The following is a 13,884-nucleotide window of genomic DNA, read 5'->3' as shown; positions in this document are numbered from 1 at the left end:
TGGGCATAGAAGTAAGACTTCACTGGGTGAACCTTCTTAAAAATTTCTAATCGTTGTACCAGGTCAGTGTGTATCTATTCAGAAAAGAAAATTGAATTGAAAAGCAAAACTTATAGCTGGAAACAAATTTATTTCGAAATTAACAAACATCATTGTATATCAAATTAGGAACACAAGCCTACGGAGGAAATAATTAGGACATATTTGCAATAACTCGAACTTTAAACACAAACCTCTGGCATATCATTACTGAAGTATATTCTAAGGATGGGGGGAGGGAGGATGGGGGATTAACGGGGAATGGGTGTTATCAGTCCTCTCCAGCTGCCATGACAAAGCACCATAGACGCGACATCTTAAACAACAGACATTTATTTACTTGCATACCCGGAGGCTCGAAGCCCAAGACTGAGGTATCACAGGGCTGGTTTTTCCCAAGGCCTTTCTCCTTGGCCTGCAGGTGGCCATCTTCTTGCTGTGTCCTCCCTTGGTCTTTCCGCTGTGCACATGCCCTTGACGTCTCTGTGTCCTAATCTCCTCTGCCTATAAGAACAGGAGTCTGATAGGGTTAAGACCTACCAGAACGGCCTCATTTTAATTAAATCGCCTCTTTGAAGGCCCTGTCTCCGAAGGCAGTCCCATTATGAGCCACAGGGGTCTAGGATTTCAACATAAGAGTTTAGGGGTGGCGGGAGACACAATTCAGACCATGACAAGGAGTATGGAGTTTGAATTCGGGGACGTTCTGGACGTGGATGGTGGTGACAGCAGCGCAACCCGGTGAATGTACTCAAGCCCACTGAACCGTACACTAAAAAATAGTTGAGATGGTAAATTGCATGGTATGTATATTTTACCACAATAAAAAAATAAACAATTTAGGGAGGGAAGAAACCCTCCGGGGGCGAGGGAGCCGAGGTTGCTATCGAGACGGCAACTGCTGGCGGGCTCCCGGCTCCATGCGATGGTCAGGGAGGCGGCAGGGCTGGGGCCGGGGTGCGTGGTGGACAGCAGGACAGCAGGGCACAGGAGCTTGTCCCCTGCCCAACGAGGTGGGTCCTGAATTTGAGGTGCGGGCAGCCTGTCAGTTCTAGGCAGTAAGTCCTTCCCCTTTCTATCTGTGAAATGAGTGTTGCCATCGTTACTCCCGTGACAGCTGTCCCCGCAGAGATGGCAGGAAGGGTTTGGGCAGGAACCCTGGCTGCGGTGGCCCCTGTTCTCTGGGAGCTCTTTCTTTTTTGTGATTTTCAAACAGTCGCGTGAGGGGCTTGCGGCTTGAATAAGGAAGCTGTGGCCGCCAGCACGCTGTTTCTATAGCGACTGATGTCCTTCAGAGGGAAAACGCGGAGAGACCCTAAGAAAAGAACCAGGGGAAACGAACAGCGCAGAAACGCGACAGATGATAAAGTCCAGGAGGAATACACTGTGACCTAGTTTTAGAGCGGCTTCGTGGAGACTCCTGGCAAACACCCCGGGCTGTTTTATCTCATTGTGTGTTTGTCAGATTGTCATCGCTGAAAGCTGTGAGTGAGGTGATGAGGTGACAAGATGCAACACCTTGACCTGGTGAAAGTCTAACGTTGAAACACAACTGTGAGGATCAAGGAGCTGGGAAGACCCCAGAAAATTCTGAGCCCCATCAATTTCACTCCCGGCCACTTGGTAGAAAATCAGACCTGTTGAGACTCTGTGCACCTGTCTGTTCTTCCTTCCTTGGAAACAGCCACAAGGAAAGCATCCTGGCTGCGTGGACAGGCTTTGCAGTGTTTATGTCCTTCCTTATCCCGCTTCCAGGCTGTGGGATCATGGTCCAGTTCCTTAACCAGTCTGTGCTTTGACTTCTGAAGCTGTAAAACGGGGAGAGAATTCCCACATGGGAGAGTGGTTGGAAAGAGAGGATTCCATGGGATGATACGTTTGGGTCCTCGGTCAAGAGTGGTTGGTAATTCTGGCGGGGAAACCACTGGGCTCAGGTGGCCCACAGCCTCCTGGTAACTGTGATTCTCTCATCTCCCATTCCCTTCCAGTTGGCCACGGACAGAGCGAAGGGGAGAGGATGGTAGTGTCCGACTTCCACGTTTTCGTCAGGGATGTGTTGCAGCACGTGGATATCATGCAGAAAGACTACCCAGGGCTTCCTGTCTTCCTTCTGGGCCACTCCATGGTAAGCAGACCACAGAAGACCCTGCCCGCATCAAGCCCGGTCCCCAGCCTCGCTGTGGGTGGGAGGGGTGAGGCCCCCGTGATGAAGACAAGGTGCTCCCCACCCCACGCGCTCTCTGCGTGGCTGGCACGCCCCCTCTCTGTGTGCCCTGTACTTGAGCTCCTGGGCATTTTCACGCTCGGGACAAGCCAGGTTCAGCATCCTGGAGACAGCCCAAGAGGGAGCTTCTCATTGAGACCCAAGACGCCAGGAGGCTGCCTGCCCATCCTTTCTGAGGACCTCTGCTGCGGGGCCTCTTCAGAAACCAATCTTTTCTTTTCAGGCTCTGTTGGCCCCTCCGTGCCATTTCACAGTGAGGCTCCCAAGGGCGCCTCTCCCTGCAGAGACATTTCTCAGGGCGGGGATGGCTCTTCCATCAGCGAGAAGCCCAGGGAAAGTGCCCAAACCCTGGATGCTTGCTCCAGTCTGTACAGTACGATTGGGAACTGGGGACACGGTCTCCCCAGGGAAACAAGTCCTTAAAAGCCATTCAGAATCCTTTCTACCTTTTAAATGTATCTAATCCCCTAAGAATCAACCAAGTATAATCTTTAAGTGTGCAGTCTGCAAATGGGCAGCACGTCTCCCCCCGGGCAGCCTGACAGGTTGGCTGGCAGAGAATTTTGAACTGATGAAATGTGAAGGTGGGGGGCGGCGGGGGACTTTTCCCTCTGGGGCTGGGCTCCCGCCGCCTTTATCACAGCCTGTCTTGCTTCCTGCCCGTCTCTTACCTGCCCGGCCTCTATCTCACCTACCCTCATCTTCAGGCCCACAACCAAGCCCTCATGCTTCCAGCACCATTCACGCTCACTAAGTATTTTTCTTGGAACCAAAATTTCCGGGACCTTGACCGAACCAAGAAGAAAAAAAAAAGTATAGCCATCTCTTCTTATAATCCGATTACAAAAACAAAAATCTCATATTAAGGCTGACGGCATGAATGCATTGGGGGTCTGCCAGCTTTTGGCTGGAAACGAAGTAGGAATGTGTTGTTTAACTGGCGGCCCACAAGCAGGAACCTTATTTATATCTCTCTGAAATGTTTGCTCTTGGAAAACCCTGAGGGGGGAAAAAAAACGTGTGTAATAAAATAATTGCAGATCCAGTTTATCCAACATTCCATGGAGTCTACTCCAAGGTAAGCCCCCCACCCCCACCCCGCCTGGGGCTCCGGGCCAGGCCTGCAGCTTCGGGGGAGTGTGTTGATGGTGGTTTATTAGAAATATGTGCGCTGGCGGAAGCGGGCATGTGCCCACCCTGGGCTGTTTTGCTTTGCAGGGAGGTGCCATCGTCATCCTCACGGCCGCGGAGAGGCCAAGCCACTTCTCCGGCATGGTCCTCATTTCGCCCTTGGTTCTGGCCAATCCTGAGTCTGCGACGACTTTCAAGGTAAACAGCCTTTCGGTTCTGGGCCCCAGGCGTCCATGGGCACGTCCTTTCCTGGCTAAAGTCTGGGGGGATGGGCCGAAGTCTGTTTTCGGACGTCGTCCTTCGCCGTGTGAAGGTTTGGACAAATACCAAACCATGTCGCCACGGGGGTTCTGTGATGTCTGAAGTCAGGTGTGTTTTCTCCCTTAGCGATGAGAGAACAGTTTCCTGTTTGTGTGTGTTTTCTTGGTGAAAGTTGAACAGGGAAAAAGTGACACATGTTGGGAATCTAGCAAAATAACCTTTGTTAACAGTTTGTGTTGAGGGCCTGGGCTGATTTTCATTGACTATTTGCCAGCTCGAGCCAAAAGTACACGCTGAGGGGAACGGCCAGCAGTCTGTGATGGTGACATAGGGGGGTCCGCTGAGCAGCAGCTCTCCTCCAGCCTGGAGCACGTTTTCCTTTGCTCTAAGGATGCATCCCTCTGTTTGAACCATCATTTTGTTGTCCCGGTTATACTGGTATGCAGTGGCATGCATGGACGTGCTCTTGGTTCTGGGGCTCCGGGCGACATGGACATGGCACACGAGCTAACATTCGGTTGACCTCTGAACAACACAGGTGTGAACTACATGAGCCTACTCATGCATGGATGTCTTTCAACAGATATAGGGCTGTAAATATATTTTCTCTTCCTTACGATTTTCTTTCTTCCTTCCTGATGATTTTCTTAATCACATTATTTCTTTAGTTTACTTTAGTGTGAGAACATAACGTATGCTATGTAATATATACAAAATATGTGCTAATCACCTACTGATGTTATGAGTAAGGTTTCCAGGCAACAGAAGGCTATTAGTAGTTGGGTTTTGTGGGCGGGAGGCGGGGCAGGGAGGGTCAACATTATATTTGGTTTTCAGCTGGGCAGGGGTTCAGTGCCCTTAGCCCTCGAAAATTGTTCAGGGGTCAACTGAACTGCCTAGGAGCGGAACAGGTGCTTCGTCTCAGAGAAGGGAGATGAGAGTGTGGCATCTCAGGACTGCTTGCTGTGAACGTGGGTTGTGAATGTTCTGGACCTATCTTTTAGTTGCATGAGTTTAAGAGAGAGCATAGTGAATTAGAGTTGGAGAATCCCAACCCCATGCATCCCCAGGGAAGGGTTAATCTTATGCCAATGCCAGTGGGGCCGCCCTCTGAGCCAGTTGTCAGGACTCTCAAAGGACTCAGAGGGTGAGGTGGGGGTCATGGGGCCATGGGGAATTGGCAGCCATCCGCCGGTGACTTACCCTCCTTTCCCTGGCCTCACCATCAAATGGCGGCAGGACATCTAAATAATTGCCCGATAGCACTGATACCTCCAGTATCCTCCTGAGGACACAAGTAGAGGAGCACAGGACAGGGAATAAAGGCTTATAAGAATGTTTTCAAAGTGTTTCCTCCGGCCCACGGCCAGAGGTGGGTGGGCAGGTCCTGTGGAGAGCCTTTCCTTTACATACAGAGAAATGGAGACAGGCTGAGCCAGAGAGAAACCTGGAACTATCTGATAGTTTAACCAGAGAACAACGATTTACTTAATTCACCGAAGAATAGAGATATCTCGTGTCTTTGAATTTTGCCCCATTGGAAGGAAATCACCACTGACTTGTTGGAACCAACTGTCATTAGTAAATTTCAGTGCTGTGTGGGCGGAAAGCAGTGGAGGCGGAAGCCACCCTGTTTCTGCCAGGGAAAGAAATGAAGGTCATTCCCAGAACCGCAGGTAATGCCCAGACGGGCTACTCCTTGGTCATTGACATGTGCAAGAGGATGCGTGACCTCCTAGACGGCTCCCATCACGACTGCGATCGATTATATAGCATGAAGGCAAATCACTCACATCAGGGGTTCTTTTCCAAGTAGAACGAGCAAGACCAGGATCACAGGGGAGCAGGGAGTTCTCATGGCACCCATGCGCTCTGACTCAGAAAGGTGTACTCAGTTCAGTGAGCGCCCAGCATGTGCCCTGCTTTCCTCTGCCTTATCACCCCCGGGAGAGGTTGTGACCTTGTTTCGTGAACGGGAACACTGAGGCTTGGGCAGGGCGGGCGAGTGACCCGCCAGGATCACGCAACTTGCCTGATTGATCTGAATCTGGGGCTGTCCACTCTCCCTCTAGGATGTTTCCCTAGAGAAGGAAATAGGTATTTTCTGACGTGGATGTTCTTCCTAAGAGACAAGCCAGGGACCTTGGGGCTTTCCAGATAAAATGCACAAGGGGGTCATGGCAGCAGGGCCCAGAGGTGGGCCCTAAGGCTTCGAATCAGAGTCTCTAGCAGACGTGGAACTTTGAGGCAAGGCTGCCAGCGTGACTTCTCCGAGCCCTGTGCTGATAGATCACCGTGTCAAATCAGGAACCAGTAGTCTCTGGGGGGTGCTGGTCTCCTCTTATTAACCAAGACAAATTGGATTTCCTGTTGCCCCCAGACCTGAGGACACATCTTCCCCACCACGAAATCTGTTGCTGCCCCTGGGCCTCGGGCAATTTTGACTGACAGAGTCCCTGATTCATCTGCCTACCCGCCCCCGGGGTGACTGGATCACCCTGTACACAGCTAGTCTAGTGCGACAACCTTCCTGAAAGCGTCTCAGAGAACCTTTGTTTAAAATTTAAACATTGTTAGAATAACCCATTCACGGGGTTCAAACTTTAAAAGATGAGGAGAGGACAGAGCTGCTGTCTCTCTGCCCGGTGGAGGCCGGCAGCCGGAGTCTCCATCTACTGGGACGCACAGGCACGTGCTACTCGTTGCTGTGTTTTACACAAAAGAGAATACCCTCTCTGTGCCTTCTGCGGGCTTTGTTCTTTCGGCTGGCTTTGTTTTTGTGGGTTTGGCTTTAGTTTGGTTGTTTTACTCAGCATATGATACTACTTGCGCCTCCTCCAGGATTCAGGAATAGTTAATCCCATCAACATCAACTGGAATAGTTCAGGCTAGGTCCTGGAATAGGTAAGGTCTCCCTTACAGACCTCCAAGAGGGTTGGCTTCCCAGAGACCACTCCCACCTGAGAGGGCTGGTGGGAGAGGGGGCCTTGCGGTGGCCAAGACAGAGGGCAACGTCAAGTCCTGGCCTCGCCCCTCCTCCCAGTGGACTGTGCCGGTGGTTTGTTTCATGGCACCGAACTCGTGCTGGAGAGATTCTCCAAATCATCAAAGTGGGCAGCTTTGAGTACAGACAGGAATGTGGAAGAGGACAGTCCCTACCCCCTGGATTGTAGGAACACCGGATCCGCATGCCAGACCACACCCCCCGCCCACACCCGCCCCACCAGACCTGCACACAACTGGTCTTAGCTCCACACTCTCTTTTCCACAAGCTGGGGTATGTTTAGCCTGGAGGACAGACAAGGAGGACAGGAGTCTGGCCCCCAAACACTGTCTGTGTTTAGAATGTGATTGCATAAGGGAAGGGACCACAGGAGAAATTTGGAAACAACATCCAGTGTATCAGAACCAGTCTCAGCTGCTTCTGAGGCTGTCTCCTGGGGATTCTCTCCACGTCCTACACCTGGGGCGGTGCAGGGCTAGAGTCCTTCCCAGGGAGCAGAGGTGAAACCCTGGGCTGCCCAGCTAGGTGGGCGTGTGAACGACTCGGGTGTCCTCACTTGGCCTTGCCCCGGGGATAGCATGCAGGAATGTGGGGTGCGGAACCACTCACTTTTCTAGATGGGGGAGATGAGGAACAGCCAAAATCCCCCTGGGCAGTGCCTGGGGTTGTTGGTGGGGCGGGGGAGCTCAGCCTACCCAGAGGGTAATCTTCTAAATGATCTTCTTTGCCTCTTGCCTGGAGGTTGTCCCTGGGGATCCAGGGTCAGGGACTCAGGAGCCAGCCCACCCAATTCCAGATGCTTCCACTCCCTATCCATCAGGGCACCTGGCCAAGTAGAGAGGAGAGAGCCGCCATGAACCAGGCCCTCAGTGCATGAGCTGCCCTATCTCAGTTCCTTTCTGCCACCACCCAGTAAGGAGAGAAAGTCATTCCCAATTCATAGACAAGAATGTGGGGCCAGTTGTTTTGCTCAAGGTCAGCTTGTGCCCCAGCCCCAGTCAGCGAGCGAGGCAAGATACTCCCTTTCAGCCCAAAGCATGCCTGCCAACGGTCAGCTGCTCTTGACTCAAGCGCCTTCTCATCTGTTGTAGTCACCAGGCTCCAGAAGGCCCTGGGGACAATCTGGGCGCTGGGGGTGGAGGGGAAACAGGAGGAAATGGGTGGGGGGGGATTGCCCCTCTTTCACTTGTGCTGTAAAGTTAGACCCAGGGACCAGGACTTAACTACAGTCATGAGCTGGCCTATGAATCTGGCAGCTGGGATGTGCCTGGGGATAGGGTGTGTTACCTCTGTCCTGCAGGTGCCTGAGCTGTCCTAGCTGGGGATTCAGACTTCTAGACGCTTGGCATTCAAGAAACAAGTCATCTCCCCAACACATCTTTGGGGAGCCCCTGCTGTAGGTCAGCCACAGGGCAGACAGCGGTGAGCCCCTGCTACCCCTTCCCAGCTCGGCATACAGAAAAGGCACAAGGCACTTTCTAGTCTCCGCTGGCCTGAGGCTGCGTTCCTCCCCCACCGAGAGTTTCTGGGCTGACCCTTGCACGGATGTCACCCTCACAGAAGGCCTAGCTCTCTGGCCCCCTTTTGCACAAGTTGGCTTGCTGGAGCCACTTTAGAAGATCGCGATTATAATTCCCTCCCTCATGTCAAGTCTTTCATCATCTGCAGAAGCTTCAAAATGATCTTAGGGAGCCATTAAAACCTTTTGGATCAATAGAGGCATTTGCGCATGTCACTAGTATTTAAAGTGATGGGCTCAGCATTTCATCCAGGAATGGCCCAAGGGCATGTCAAGGGCCAATGACACACACTCTGGTCCCTGGCTCATCGGGAGGTGGACCTCATTTCTGGGAGAGTTATTGTTTTTGGGGGGTGCAATAGTTTTCAGGGTTCTAGCTGTGACCGTGACGCTTGTTGCAAACCGTCACTCTGAAAAACATTGGAGGTGCTCTCTCTGCAGTCAATCCAGGAGAATTTGTTGAGTTTCTCCAGGGGACAGAAGCCAGAGGGCAATTAGGGAGGAACTCTGTGGGAACCAGGTCTCAGGTAACCTCCCCAGCAACACTTGGAGGTTTTTTTCGTTATTGCCATCTGAGAGATGAAGAAACTGAGGACCACAGACTTCTTGGTGATTCAGAACCAGAGTTTGAATCAAAATTTGCCTGGCTCTCAGTCTCCTTTTTCTGGGGCTGGGAGGCTGGCAACTTGGGGCCCATTAGCTTTAGGTCTGCCCCCAAATTACCCTCCGGTGATGAGATCTGGGGTCCTTGCTGAGTCAGCACCACTGGGTGGCACAAACCTGGCTCAGCCTGCAGGGATCATGATTTGAAGGGGGAATCTCACCTCAGGGGGGCTGTCTGGGGTCACTCCTCCCTGGAGCTGGATCCAAGGCTCTCTCCACACTCCTGCAGGATTATCCGAAGAGCCTGAGTGAACTGGCAACGAGAAGGTTATTCTGTTCGATTCCAACTTCCTTATGGGTGAGCTGCACCTCTCACTGGTGCCTCTGCCGGCTTTTCTTGCCTTCCCTTGAAGGCGGTGGAGGGCTCTCCCAGCTGATGGTGGAGGCTTAAGGAGCTCGTGGTGGGATGCAGCAGCACCTACCCGGGCAGTCTGAACAAAATCGATTCTCAGGGTGTGGGCTCTGTCAGGCCCTTTCCACCGCTACTCTTTCCTTACTACATGGCCCTTCCTCACCTCATACCCCCTTCTCAGCCCTTCTGGCTCTCTGCATCACTACAATCAACCCACTGCCCCTGCTCGATTCATTCGGCCCTGCCTCACCCTTTCCTCCCCCGTCAGCCTCTCGGCTAATGAAATAACCAACCCCTAGAAGAACAGCAGGGAAAGAGGGTATCTGTCGCACCGGTTCCAAGCATCCTGCCCCTGCGACCGTCTTGGATTTTTTGGTGGGGAAGAGGCTAAGCACCTAATTCTTTTTGTTTTTTTAAGCCACATTATTGTCATCAAAAGATTTGCCTCTACCCAGTTGTGTCTTCTTAGAAACGTGGTGTGAAAGTAAGCATGCAGCTTTAGAAAAAGAGCCGAGGGTCAGGGCCATCCAAACAGTGTGCCCTTCAGAGAGATCCTGTGCCACCCCCAACCCTGTCCAAACCAGGATGGGACAGGAACAGTTTCTCTACTCCAGCTGAACGCTGGAATCACCAAGGGAGCTTAAAAGCAAAACAAACAAACAAAAAATTAATAGATGCCAGGGCCCCACCTCAGACTAATTCCATCAGAATCTCTCAGGGTGGTCCTGGGAAGAGGCATTTATGATGTTTCCCCAAGAAACGTCAGAGCAGGGCACCGCCGGGCAACCTTCACAGGACACAAGAATGCCCTGCCTAGGGTCCTGTGACAATGCAGACCTCGATCCCATAGGCCAGAGTCCCCAGGAGCTGCTGGTGCTGCTAGGCTCCTGGTCTGAGGACCACACTTAGAGCAGGGAGGCCACGGACTATCAGGAAGTTGGAGGGTGGGCTGGGAGTGCCGTGCCGTGGCCAGTACGCTAACGGGATGGAAGGACCAGAACGTTCCAACAACAGTGCTGTCTTCCTGGGACGGCAGGGTGCCACATGTCGCTTCCAGGGAATCCCGAAAGTCAAGAAGTCTGCCTCACAGTCTTCCCTCCCTGGGCCTGTCCCGGGAATGGTGTGTTGGAGAGTCTCCACAGACTCCCCCTGGTGCGAACTCTCATCCACCGCTTAGCAATCTCTCGGCGTCAAGACCCTTCTGTTCTCAGGGTGACGTCCTGCAGAGTTGAATGCCAGGACACAACCAGGCTGAAGAGAGGAAAGGCCACAGCGTCTGTGGCCTGCCTTCCCAGAGAGTCTGCCCCTCATCGTGTCGGCGACGAAATCACCCACTCCTGTCGCTCCAGCGCTGGAGTCCTGTTGTCATGAGCTGGTCCTTGTAGGCGCATTTGCCCATCCTGAACCCACCAGTGCCGGCTCCCTTTGAGGAACGAGTGCCTACTGCCTGCCTGTGTGTCCTTGTGAAGGAACACGTATGGCTGGTCACAGCCTGGCCCAGCCACCTGCCACCTCCCCTCCTGAGCCCCGAGCACCCTTGCCCTGTCTCCTCCTACTTGTTCTTTGGGGAAAAGACCTTTGGCAGCTGCGGGGGGGAGCTGTCTCCCCAGCACTTGGCTCACTGTACTTGAAAGAGGGAGGCACGGCTGCCGACCGTCTGGCTGTAACGGGTTAGTTCCCTCCACAGAGACCAAACCCTGCCATTGTTCATTTTGGGACTTTTATTTGTTTAAGATTTCATTTATTTGAGAGAGAGAGAGAGAGTGCGTGCGCGAGTGTGGCGAGAGGGAGAAGGGGGAGCAGAGGGAGAGGGAGAAGCAGGCTCCCCGCTGAGCAGGGAGCCAGATGTGGAGCTCATCCCAGGACGCCTGGATTAGGACCTGAGCCAAAGGCAGACGCTTAACTGACTGAGCCCCCCAGGCACCCCTGGCTTTGTTCATTTTGTACAAAGCAAACATTTCTCCAGAAATGGCCCTCTTCTTTTCTTTTTCTTCCAAAACTCGTTCCCTAAAAGTTTCCTTTAGCTGTAGAAAGTTCTTCTGTTAAGTGTAGTTTTTTTTTTAAAGATTTTTTATTTATTTGACAGACAGAGATCACAAGTAGGCAGAGAGAGAGGAAGAAGCAGGCTCCCGGCTGAGCAGAGAGCCGGATGCAGGGCTCGATCCCAAGACTCTGGGATCATGACCTGAGCTGAAGACAGAGGCTTTAACCCACTGAGCCACCCACGCGCCCCGAAAGTTCTTCTGTTAAGAGAAAGAAAAGTGTTCTCTAGGAGAGAGGACTGTCATCCTCTCCTGCAGGTAGAGTCCTTCCTGACCCTCTTGTCCCTTCCCTCCACCCTATGAATCCAGAGCAAGGATGGTTTGAGCCACTGTGCTGCCTTTTCTGATCCTTGTCAAACCTAAACTCTCAGCATCTTCTCATGGAAGTGGGGGTCTTGGTATTTTGGGGCATAAATATTTTGGTTTAAGAAGCACCAGTGGCAAGAGCATAGATTCGAAGATGAAGGTAAGTCTATCTCCTCACCCCTGGCCGCCCCTGTGTGCTCGGGTCCATGCAGAATCGGGTGATGGTCACAAAACGTAAATTGTTGGTGAACAAGAAATCTGGTGGTGGTCTTAGGAGTGCTGGCACGGAGGCTGTGTGGACTCCCTCCTTCACTTTGCTGGAGGGTGGCTTGGCTGTGGAGCTGGTATGCCCCCAGGCCTTTCCCTGGCTGTCTGCCATCTAATCCGGAAATGGGTAGGAAACTGAAGGGCGGGAAAACAGCGGTGTCCTTGAGCACACTGGGCCAGACCAGACAGGCACACAGGCCAAACATGTCTGGTGATTCCAAAGCATGGCAGGGCCGCACACTGTCAACCATCAGCCCTCAGACCCACTCAGGGAGCCATGGCAAGATGTCCAGGTGACAGTTGCTCAAGCTTTGGGCTACCCATCAAGTCCTTCCCCAACAGTGTCGCCCTTGGGCCAGTCCCACTGGAGGAAAGAAGTCCCACGGAGTCCTCCACCCTCCTGAAGCAGTTGGACCCCAGTGGGGACCAGAGGGCACAGCACCTTGCCTCCCTGCCTTGTGTGACCGCAGGCTCATCCGCTGTATTTGCTCTTCATTTAAACTTTTCCTTTAACCTTTAAAAGCATACATCCCAACTCCTGAATTTAGGTTCCCAGAGGAGCCTCCAATTCCTGGAGTTCATAGACGTTTGGAAACAACCAAACCCTTTCCTTTGGGAGAGCTCTCCAGACTCTGAGCCGTCCCGGTCATGCGCTTGTCCGCGGGGCTGCTCCACAACCCCGCCTTGACACTTGAGCCCTGCCCCACAGGTCCTGTCCATCCCATGAGGCTGCACACTGTATGGCCAAGTCCAGGCCCTTCCCCAGTGCTCCCAGTTGGATTCTCTTCTATTTCTCCACTAGACTCACACGTCAGCTCAGGGTGCTGCGTGGTGCCTTGTGCGTTGACAGCAGTGAGTTGACATGCTTGGGGGATCGCTGGCTTGGACCCCAGGCGTGGGGTGCTGGGAGCGAGGCTGGTCTTCAAGGCAGGGAGCTCCCATCTTTTCCTGAAGCATGGAGACTTGACCATGTGGACCTCAGAGTGGCTGGGTACACCTGTGTTCCTTCAAGAGAAAAGCCCTTTTTTCTTCTCTGCCTGATTCCTGGCCGTGTGAGAGGACATCCAGCTTGGACAGCCCGAGGACACAGGATGTTTTATAGCTCGGAGTGTCAAGCGGGTAGGAGGGTCCAGCAAGTGACTCCACAGAGAGCCCCAATGGCAGCTGTGTGTAGTCACCCACAGGAAATTCAGGCCCCAACTTAACGCTCATATGGAGAGGGAATAACCAAGGCCTGTGGTGTGAGGGGAAAGCACAGTGTCGCCCAGACCGTTGTCCCCATCCCAGCTGGCCGCGTGGTGCACAGCTGAGCCTATTTCCTTGTGCAATGAGGATGAACCCTCGCGGCATCTGTGTCAAGATTAAAAGTCTGGGCATCTACGGCTGTATGCGACACAGCAAAGATAGTCCTTCAGTAGATGTGAGTGCCCTCACGCCCGCCGAGGGTACCGAGGGGACATCACCTCTCGGCTCCATGATGTGCGCCTTCCACAAAGACTGAGAACTCACTGCTCGCCACCTTCCCTGCGATTCTAATTTCAGCAAGTCACAGCTCACTTGTGAAATAGCATCTCTCCCCCCTGAGTGTCTGTGCCCAGTGCAGAAATGAGAACAGCCCCGCTCTGCGGGGAGAAGTGTGAGATCCAGGCTCACACTCTTCCTGGGTAAACACCAGATCCTGCAGGAGAGACGGGTGGGGAGGTGCGGGTGGGGAGCCCTGCATCGGGCTCAAGTTCAAGGAGCATGGATTAAGCACCTACTGTGTGCCAGGTGCTTTAGCACACGGTGGTCCTCTGGGGGAATGCCAAGGTCCCCACTGACAGCTAAGGGAATGGGGGCTCCGTGATGCTCCGATCTCGCATCCAAGTGCGCAAAACAGCACAGCCGGGGATCAAATCAGGTCTCTTTCCCTCTGCCACGCATCTCCTGATCAAGCTGGTGACGATTTCTGTCTCCCTCCGAGACAAACCGAGGCAATCCACAGGTTCTTCCCTATCAGAGCAGGCTTCTCTGGGATCTTCCGAGCTATCCTGCTTCACAGGTGATCTGGGTGGTTCTGCTCCTGCTGTGTATTTT

The 13,884-nt window shown here is 53.0% G+C and overlaps 1 protein-coding gene across 1 annotated transcript in view; it reads left to right on the top strand.

Annotated features, from left to right (window-relative positions):
- The window catches only part of MGLL (monoglyceride lipase), a 108,891-nt gene that overhangs the window by 76,449 nt on the left and 18,558 nt on the right, over window positions 1-13,884 (top strand). Inside the window, exons 4-5 of the mRNA XM_080823998.1 lie at window positions 2,028-2,164; window positions 3,482-3,592. Coding sequence (XP_080680124.1) covers window positions 2,028-2,164; window positions 3,482-3,592 — 248 coding nt within the window. The remainder of the gene's footprint in view (window positions 1-2,027; window positions 2,165-3,481; window positions 3,593-13,884) is intronic.

This window comes from Martes martes, assembly GCF_963455335.1.
Source record: "Martes martes genome assembly, chromosome: 1".
Classification (NCBI taxonomy): Eukaryota; Metazoa; Chordata; class Mammalia; order Carnivora; family Mustelidae; genus Martes; species Martes martes.
Note: the sequence above shows the minus strand (reverse complement) of the source record. Positions and strands in the feature narration are given on the sequence as shown.